We start from the raw sequence: 10,392 nt of genomic DNA, 5'->3' as shown, positions 1-10,392 counted from the left end.
GCTTCACAGCGTCCCACAAATATCTCCCAGGCGTCCTTAGGAACAGGGTCAGACAGAGAACCATGCCCATACTCCCAGGCCTCGCTTCCCTAAGAAAACAGGATAGGAGATCCCCTTCTCCTGTATCTATCCTGCTGCAGGCCGAGCCCACCTCTTTACATCCATCCCTTCCATGTGCACTCACAATCCTGGAGCCAACCCGTGCGTGCGCTGTGTGAGGCAGAGGCACAGCTTCGTCATCTCCGGCTCTGGGTCGGAACTGGCTTTAGCCCTCTTCCCCCTCAACTGCTAGATCCTCAAGGGAAGCAGGGGCCTCGGTGCAGAGGCCCGGAGCTCCACACAGGTAAGGAGAGGGCAGGGGAGAGGTCTTTTTCTAAATATTAAAATATTTAATATGAAATTATTTAAATTTACTTAAGGTTAGAGTTGTACTTTTTGATGGTCGGCATTTCCATGTAGCTCCTAGGAGACCTCAAAGAGCCTTCTACCCAATCAGAGCAGTAAAAACTTCCTAAATGGAACACGTTTTTGAAAGATCTGCTTTGCTCTCTTCATTTCTAGTTTCCGAGTCTACTCTGAGGATGGCACCTGCCCAGACTCTGTGCGTCCAGCCCCGGGGTCTGCTCTGGATCCACGGCCCAGAGAAGTCCTCTCCGGGGGCAGGCAGGCTCCTCTCAGGACTAAGGTAGGCGAGGACCTGATGAGCCCCCAGGTTAAAGTGAGAAACTGGGCCCATATTTCTCCCAGTCCTAGCAGCAGAGGCACCCAATTTCAATGCTTTCTCCCAGCTCCTGGGAGTTACTCATTAATGGACCTTGTTTAGTGCTGTCATTTACATACACATTACTCAGTGTTTGCACTTGAAAGAATTTGCGAAATGTCAATATAATCTCCAATTAAATTAAAGAAGCAGCTCCAATACGTCAGGCTCAAGGGGAGCCACTGATCCTGTTCAGTCACGTCTGTTCCAGACAGACAGCCAGGGGTCACACGGTGCCCGCGGGAGGACAGTCAGTCTCCAGGGAAACACACAGAAGCCGCGCATGCAGACACCGCGCACAGCTGAGTGCTCGAGATCACATCAGGAACAGCTCCTCGCAAGCCAAGAATGCTGCGCACCCCCGTGCCGTACAGCACCCACCCGCAGCCACAGGACATTCAACACGTGTTTCTGATTAAACAGGTAGCTGGCGCGCTCCCCTGCCTTAGGAGCAAGAGTCCTCCAGGTCTACGTCCAGCCTGTTCTATTCTATTACAAGCCTGGCCTATTGCAGCCCGTCCTCAGCGGGAGCTCCTTGTAAGCAGGAGCTGGGCCTAATCCTTTTTTTGACTTTCAACGATGACAGACGCTCAGTAAAGACCAGAGTTGTCTTTCCTGTTGCTCAGAGCGGCGGTCGCCAACCGGTGGTCTGCGGACCACTGGTGGTCCATGAGGTCCGGAAGGTTGGCGACCGCTGGCTCAGAGTGTGTTACAAATTGGCTTAGGTGAGTGGCAATAGAAAAAGCCCAATTTTGACACTCACTCTCCCATGTGTTAAAGGCTCAGGGGCCTGGATGGGCCTATAGGGCTCTTCTTCCATCACAGTCCCTCGTGGCTCTCCTTTTCCTTCAAGGCTGACAGGTGTGTGAATCACAGCCCAAAGATGTCTCTCCCAGCAGCGCGTGCCCACACCCTTCTCCTGTTAGCTTATGGTTTGCTTCCTTTTTTGGTAATTTTTTTGGGGTAGGCAATATTTTTTAAAACTATGTTTTTATTTATTTTTAGAGAGAGAGGAAGGGAGTGGGATAGAGAGACGGAAACATCGATGAGAGAGAAACATTGATTGGCTGCCTCTTGCATGCCCCCTGCTGGGTGGGGATCAAACCCACAATCAGGCATCGAACCAATGAAGTCTTGATTCATGGGTCGATGCTCAACCACTGAGCCACACCAGCCAGGTTGGGTAGGCACTATTTTTTTTCAGTCTTTGCTGTTTTAATTCCCAACTGAAAATGTGTATCTTCTTTCCTTGGCTCCCATTTTAGTGTCTGGTTAATAATGAACATGAAGGGAGAATTTAAAAACACGGAAGCTCAGCTCAGGTATGGCCAGAGGGGACAGCAAATGCCAACTGGCCCCGAGAGAAAGTGGAGCCACCAGAAAGGCTCCACCTTGTTCCCTCAAGACACCAATGAGCGGTTTTAGGAGAGGGTGCCAAGAAGAACTGGGCAAATCTGATATGGATATGTACCAAGTGAGAAGCCCAAGTGCTAACTACCTGGGCGACACACGGGTCAAGTTCAATATGGCCTCAGCCGCATGCTAGTTGCCGTGTTTGGGGTCCCTCAAACACTCACGGAAACCTGGGTCATTCATGTCCATGAACTGTTTCAGGGATTCTTCACCCCTCACCTTCCTCTCACAGTGTCTGTGGTCATGAACGAAATCTGCATGTTTCTCTTCCACAGCTATACTCTAAACAGTGACGGCGAACCTCTGACACACGTGTCAGAGGTGACACGTGAACTCATTTTTTGGTTGACTTTTCTTTGTTAAATGGCATTTAAATATATAAAATAAATATCAAAAATATAAGTCTTTGCTTTACTATGGTTGCAAATATCAAAACATTTCTATATGTGACACGGCACCAGAGTTAAGTTAGGGTTTTCCAAAATGCCGACACGCCGAGCTCAAAAGGTTCACCATCACTGCTCTAAAACCTGGATCTCACATCCTAACCACTCCCACGCTCCTTGACAAGTTACCCGGGGGCATCAGATGGCAACTCAATGACATTTCTAATGGGGAGCTTCTGTGGAAGCTCAATGAGATCCAAAAGAAATGTACTTTAAACTTGTGGGTGGGTCACTCGTGGGCTCCCTTCTGGCCATCTCCAGCCCCTGTGAGCCCAGACCCCATTCCTGCCCCCGCCACACACACACCCTCTGCTGTTCTCCCGGCAAGTCTTACCTGGTCCAACTCCCACTTTGATTATATCTGCTCCAGAGAGAATCAGCTCTTCCACCATCTCCCCTGTCACCACGTTCCCCGCCTGAGACAGAAAGAACACAGCTCATGTCATGAACTGCTCCTGGTGGCACAAAGATGAATGAGGGAGGAACTCACACCTGGTTATAATCATGAGCATATCCCAAGCCACCAGGCAATGAGGGAAACAAAAGAAAGAAAGGAAGGAAGGAAGGAAGGAAGGAAGGAAGGAAGGAAGGAAGGAAGGAAGGAAGGAAGGAAGGAAGAAGGAAGGGGAAAAAAGCGGGCTGCGGGGGTGAGGAGAGAAAATATGGGATCCTATAGGAGCACAGAATTTGACACCTGGAGACTACATAGAGTATAAAACTCTATGATTTTACAACTCTAAGACCTTAGACCAGTGGTCGGCAAACTGCAGCTCGCGAGCCACATGCAGCTCTTTGGCCCCTTGAGTGTGGCTCTTCCACAAAATACCATGTGCGGGCGTGCACGTACAGGGAACGTAGTGGAGTGAAAGAAGATGTAGCATCAAGGATTGAGAAAGGTATGTTGAGATGGTTTGGACATATAGAGAAGATGAACGAAAGGAGATAGACAAACAAGTACACAAGACGAGTTGGAAGCGGTCAACCTCAGCGAACGTACCTCATTCAGATTGAGGACGTTTTTAGCAAAGGCCAGCTTAGGAGTACCCTAATTAAGTTAATAACAATGTACCTATCTATATAGTTTAAGTTTAAAAAATTTGGCTCTCAAAAGAAATTTCAATCGTTGTACTGTTGATATTTGGCTCTGTTGACTAATGAGTTTGCCGACCACTGCCTTAGACTATCTAGGTCAGTACTTTGCAAACATTTCAGCAACAAGCAAAACAAAACCCTACAGAGAACAAATACATAAAATAAGCTCTGCAACACTCAGCCGATTCAAATCTTGATAGTTGGGCATAAAATGCGTCACAGATTGTAAAATCCCTGAAGAACCTTTGTGGAGCCCCAGGGGCCAAGATCAGGAAACTGCTGGTCATCTCACAGCTGGGAAGACACCCATGTATCCGCCCTCGGGTGAGAGGTTCCACCCAGATAGGAAAGGGCAGAGGAGCCCCCGTGGACCAACAGCACTGGAACCGCCTCTGTTTTCAGAACACGAAGCTGTGACCCTAATAAAAGATATGTAAGCCAGGACATGGCAGCATCCGAAAACCAGAGGCTGCCTCTGGACTGGAAATAGCACCAGTTCTCTCACTGCGGGAGCCTGGGAGCCCTTTCTGACAGCTTACTGTCCTGTGGATTCTTCAGCTGGTGCACAGACGTGGTGCGATGCCTGACTGAATTTTCACAACGGCGCAAAGTCTTATTTTGGGAAATGGATCCTTACTCATGCCACTCATTTTTTTTTTAATTGAAGTCCCACTGTTTTTCATTGAATTGATTCTCAGGGGGAATTTTTCTTTTTTGACCAACACAAAGTGACTCTTAACTTTGTATGAAATTATCTTGAGAGAGAGCGATAAGGAGGGCTCAAAGCTGCTTTAATTGAAGCAGCATCTGACAATCAAAAATGATAGATGGTTCAGAAAGAGGGCTCCAACATATGAGAATTATGTTACGGGTCAGTGAGGAGAGGAATCATATTTCAAGAGACTGAGCTGGGAAAGGCATCTTTTGAGAACAAATACAGATTATTACTCATACTTTTCACCAAAATAAGCTTCAGGTGGATTACAGAGTCAAACTAAAAGTTTTACCCCCCCCCCCCAAACTTAGAAGAAAACCTTGAATACTTATAATAAGCATAAAAGAGAGAGAAAAAACATAAACATGGATCTGCCCTGGCTAGTGTGCTCAATGTTTGGAGCGTCAGCCTGCACACCAAAGGGTTGAGGGTTCGATTCTCAGTCAAAGGCATGTACCTGGGTTACAGGTTCCATCCCCGCCCCTGGTCAGGACATGTACTGGAGGAAACCAATCAATGTGTCTCTCATATCAATGTTTCTCTAATTTTTCCCATTTTATCTCCAACATCCCTTCTATCAAGTGATGGCAGAGGCCACTAGCAAGTAGCCAAGTTTATTTCAGTGTCTTCTACTCTTTCCTCCCTCCCTCCCTCCCTCCCTCCCTCTCTCCCTCCCTCCTTGCCTCCCTTCCTTCCTTTCTCTAAAAGTCAATGGAAAAAATATCCTCAGGCCAGTATTAACAAAAACAAAACAACACACATAAACATAGATCTGTCTATCTGAAAATAAAAAGCTTGTTCACATATAAACACACAAACTCATACATACAATCAACAAAACTAAGGCAAATAAGCTGGTGCAGAAAATGCCTGTAATTGTGACAAAGGGTTCCTGCCACAGGAGCTCTTCCAAATGTACAAGAAGAATGCTAACACCTCGCTGACTAGCTGCCAAAGGATGTGAACAAACCAATGAAAGAAATAAAATTGGCCAATACACACATTGAAAGAACTGAACCTTACTAATAATTGATTTTACATTATGAGACCAGTGAGGTAGCACTTTTCACTTCACAAATTACCGACGATTATGAACACAAAATGCTAAAGAGAAAACAGACACTCGTTCTCTGCTGGAGGAATGTCTATTTTAGTACAAGTTGTCTTAGGAAACAATGTATGCACACAGAAGAAATGCAAAAATTCGTACATCCTTTTATCCAATAAGACTACTTCTAGGATCCCCTCCCAAGGAGATAATCACAGGTGAGGTCACAGGATTTGACTACAAGGATGTTATTTACAACCATGCAACACTGTGAGTGCATTCCCCCTAAGGGAATCAACCCAGGGCCTATCCAAGGGATGCTTTTAAGCTTCATTTAATGGCATGGGAAAATGCCCAAATGCTTTCAGTATAATATGGGGGAGAGAAAAGGAAACAGTAAGATCTCCACTTTGTTTTTAAAGAAAGACAACACAAGTATATGTGTATATGAAAACACACACCCACATGCTAACAAATTATGTCTACATGGAAGGATTATCTGACTTTTAATCTTTTTCTTTAAAATGTTCTAGATTTATAGTATAAATTGTATGACTTTTATTAAACATGATTTTGTTTTGCTTTTGGTTTGTTTGTTTTTTAAAGCTTTAAAGTTTTAAAAATAAGATAAAAATAAATTTTTAAAAATAAAATTAAGAAATCTCCAGTCAAGGGCATGTACCTTGGTTGCCCGCACATCCCCAATAGGGGGTGTGCAGGAAGCAGCTGATTGGTGTTTCTCTCTCATGGATGTTTCTAACTCTCTATCCCTCTCCCTTCCTCTCTGTAAAAAAATCGTAAAATATATTTTTAAAAAAATAAAATAAAATTAAGAAATCAAAAACTTAAAGACACCACTTTAAGCTCCCCGCATAATTTCATTTTCAATGTTGATTTCCACATCCACTCCCCCTCCCCCCCGCCCCGCGCCCCAAGTTCGGTGCTGCCTACAGATCATTTTATTTCAGAGGGCCTACTTCACAGAAAATAAAAGAAATAAAGTCAGCTCAAGATGGACAAGCCAGGTGCAACCAGGCACAGGCTACGTTTCAAAGCTTGAGGACGACGATACTGTCTGGGTAGCCCAGAGGCTGGCACAGGTAGCTGAGGGGGTGGGAGGGTACCTGTGTGGCTCCTTATGGAGGCCAGATCGCGGTCTCCACAGAGGGCTGCTGGGTGGAAAACCCCCGAAAGCCAGGACATGCCTCGAGCCTGAGGAAACACGACAGGAAGGCTGACAGCGAATGAGAGAGGACGAGGGAGTTTCCACTTGCAGGAACAAAAAGTTTTCTATTCAAGTTCGAAATCAAGAAGGGCAAAGATAAGGGGGAAAGGAAAAGACAACATCAGAATGAGAATGGTGGCAGGAGTATGGCCGGGCTCCAGTGAAAGCTGCAGGCAGGCGAGGCAGCGCGGGACCTGGGCTTGCTGGGCAGGGGAGGGGAGGGGGAGACTAGCGAGGAGCTTGCTTATCTTGGCCTGAAGCACCACGGGTGTGCGGTGGATATGGACTGTCCGAATGGGACCGCACCCAGCAGCACATCCGGCTGTCACTCAGGCAGCTCAGGAACGACCATTCTGGGGGTAGCCACAACAAAACGGAATCTCCAGACCCTTATCTGAGCACCAAAGCCAGCAAGTGGAGATTTCCACTGGGTCCCCCTCTCCCTGAGGGGCCATGTGCTGCCTGCCAGCAATGACTGCTCCTCCATTCAAGAAGGGTGAGGACCCCAGGAAGAGACACAAAAGCAACAAAATGAATCTTCCCAGTACTTTTGTACCATTTTAAAAAGCCCTCTGGACAAGACCCAAACCCCAAACTGTTTTGCTCCAGTTTTTCCAGCTTTCCTTTAGACCTGGACACCTATGGCCAAATAAGTTCAGAAAGACCTGGGTTCGAACGATGGACCTCCCACTCCCATGTAATCTTAAGAAAGTCACTTCAATTCTGGTCTCCATCCATGTTGCTATGACATCATTCATCGTGCCCACTCGCTGTTGTCCCTGTAAGGTTTACAAAGCTCTATGGATTCCTAGCACATTCCCAGCTCTCAGCTGTGGCTCAGTAAAATGTTAATCCCTCCACTTCAGAGTGACTGCTATAGATTGCTCTTTTTTCTTATTTCTTTCTTTCCTTTTTGAGTTTTAATTGTGGTCAAATATTTACAACATAAAATTTACTGTTTTAGTTATTTTTTAATAATTAAGTACATTCACATTATTGTGCAACCATGTCCACCATCCATCTCCAGAACTCTTTCATCATCCCAAATGAAAATTCTGTTCCCATTAAACGATAACTTCCCTACTGACTTTTTTATTGGCTCTTCTGAGGCCCTTTTCCAAGAAAAGTCCTTTCTAAGGAAAGAGTAAGGCAGGTGTCCGGCAGGGGTCAGCGCCCAGCTGCAGGCTGGATTTGCCTATGGGACCAGCCAACAGTGGCTGACCTGGCGTTCCCAGGGTGCTGAGCTGGGTGCCTGGTCTAATCTGAACAGCTTAGGTGTCACAGACCTACCTCTTCATAGGACCAGGTCAGAAAGAGCCACCAGCACAAAAGCATCTCTCAGACCCAATTCGGGGACCTCAGTGTCCCACCCAGCCTGTGTGGGCAGGCAGGCTGGCTGCAGTGTGGTGTAAGGGAAAGATCACAGGGCCTGGGACAGGCTGCCTGGCTCCAAACTCCAGGCTCTGTGATTCTTGGAAAGCTCCTTGACCTTAGACTAAGTTTCACATTATTAAATACTAGAGGCCCAGTGCATGAAATTTGTGCATGGGTAGGGTCCCTAGTGGCTGCCGGCCTGGGCCTCCCTTCCCCCAGCGCCTGCCGCCACCGCTGGCCGGGGTGGGGCAGGCCAGGAGGAGGGGCTATGGGCAGTTGGCCGGCCGGCCCCACCCCCCTGGTTGAACTCCTGTCAAACTCCCAGTTGAGGGGACAATTTGCATATTAGGCTTTTATTATATAAAACTAGAGGCCCAGTGCACAAATTTGTGCATGGGTGGGGTCCCTCAGGGTGGCCTGCGGAGATCGGGCCCCAGCTCCTGCCCCCACCCTCGCAGCCCCACAGTCCTGCCTAGCATCCCGCCTTGGCCTGGCGCTGCCCCCTCACCTGCTCCACCATCCCACCTGTGGAGCGATCAATTGGGGACGGGCCCCCTGTCCGGCTCCCTCAGGGCCTGGGAGCCAGGCAGTGGCCCCTTCCCCCCACCGCTGCTGTTGGTTGCTGTCTACAGGGCGATCGGCCGGGCGATCAGGCCCTGCTCACACCTGCCTTGACCTGGCGCTGCCCACTCACCTGCTCCACCATCCCACTGCGGTCCAACTCTCATCGGGGCCCATGGGGCCGGCAGCACCTTCACTGCTGCCAATTATGTTCTGCGCCACCTCCTGGTGGTCAGCGCATGTCACAGCGAGCGGTCAAACTCACTGTCGAACTCCTTGTCAAACTGACCACCAGAGAGGACAATTTGCATATTAGGCTTTTATTATATAGGATAGGTGCTATTATTCTTACTCAAAGACTTGTTATTATTAAGAAAAAAGTGTCTCCCTCATGCCAGTATCTTTTCCCACAGCACCTAGAATCTACCCACTTGTTACACTCTAACAGCCAGCCCCCTAGGGGACTCTTTTCTGCCAAAGATGTTCTGTGAACTTCCCTGCTTCCTCCTCCTTACATGTGGCAAGGCTCGCCCACCCGAGGTGAAAGGCAAGAGAAAATGCTGTACATGAAAACCCAGGGCGCACTGGGCAAAGGGAGCAACAAGCCCTCGCTCCCGACACAGACCCTGGAATGCCAGCCTCTGCCAAGGGCATTTCTGAGCACCCTTTCTGCTCCCTGCTCCCTAACAATCGCAACACTCAGCGCCCCTATTATATTCCTTTCAGTCCAGAGCACTGGACAAACGGTATTGCATCCTCACAATGCCGCCAAAGCTGTAAGAGAAACTGTTTCCAAGAACTGGGGACGCTAAGAGCATTGGGGGTTTCCAAATGAATCACAGATTTCAGGGGTCAGTGCAGGCGAAGAATGGCTGAGGAATAAACACCCACCTTGCCAAAGTCTCCTGGTCATTGCTGGGGAAACCAACAAGAACACCAAGAGCACAACCTGGGCCAGCCAGCAGTCACTGGAACGGCACTTGCTGTTGGTGGCTGCCCAGAAGGCTGTGGGAACTCAGCACCCATTGCCCCCTCCCAGACTCATCCCCCATAGCAACCTGCAGGCTCAGCACGCACTGGCAACAACCCCCTTTTCCTCGTCCTCCCAGCCTGGCCCCTCCCTGCACTGCCCTCTGTCCCTGGTGCTTGCCTGATCGGTGGGACACAGGCAGCTTGCTCAGCTCTCAGTGGGGCCAGCTGGGAGCTACAACTCATGGCCAACTGTCCGGAGCATGCACATGGAAAGCTCTGGGTGGGGGCTCTAATGGGTTTCTTTCTTCTATTTTTTTTAATTTTGTTTTTTTTAATAAGCAGTAAAGTGGGGTCAAAAATAATCAGCCTTCTGAATTCTACAAGACAGGAGTGAAATGACTAAAGGCAGACCCTGAATGGAGATTTCTGCCTTATAACCTAGTGAGGGAAGAAGAGTCAGGCCTGCTAGCACAAAGCCCCCCTGACCCCTCCAACACACACACACACACACACACACACACACACACACACTCACACCCACCTTCACCCACACACACACAGTGCCGAGGCAGGTTGGCCACACGTCCAGAGCCCGCTGCCATTAGGTGACTGCGACAGTGACTGAGCCCTGATGCATAGGCTCTGGCTCTCCATGAACACGGACTCACACCAGGCAGTGAACCTGAAGACATGAGTCAGAGCCCTCGCATCCGTGTCTGCTCTTCTTGTCCAACAGCGGCCTCACGTGCCATCATGTAAAACTCTTTCTTTGAGTATAAATATTGA

At 48.4% G+C, this 10,392-nt stretch overlaps 1 protein-coding gene across 1 annotated transcript in view; it reads right to left on the bottom strand.

The window, feature by feature from the left end:
- GMPR (guanosine monophosphate reductase) overlaps positions 1 to 10,392 on the bottom strand; it is a 44,884-nt gene that overhangs the window by 16,479 nt on the left and 18,013 nt on the right. The window contains exon 5 of the mRNA XM_006764069.2: positions 2,954 to 3,035. Within this exon, the coding sequence (XP_006764132.1) occupies positions 2,954 to 3,035 (82 nt within the window). The remainder of the gene's footprint in view (positions 1 to 2,953; positions 3,036 to 10,392) is intronic.

Source organism: Myotis davidii, unplaced genomic scaffold, assembly GCF_000327345.1.
Source record: "Myotis davidii unplaced genomic scaffold, ASM32734v1 scaffold279, whole genome shotgun sequence".
Classification (NCBI taxonomy): domain Eukaryota; kingdom Metazoa; phylum Chordata; class Mammalia; order Chiroptera; family Vespertilionidae; genus Myotis; species Myotis davidii.
Note: the sequence above shows the minus strand (reverse complement) of the source record. Positions and strands in the feature narration are given on the sequence as shown.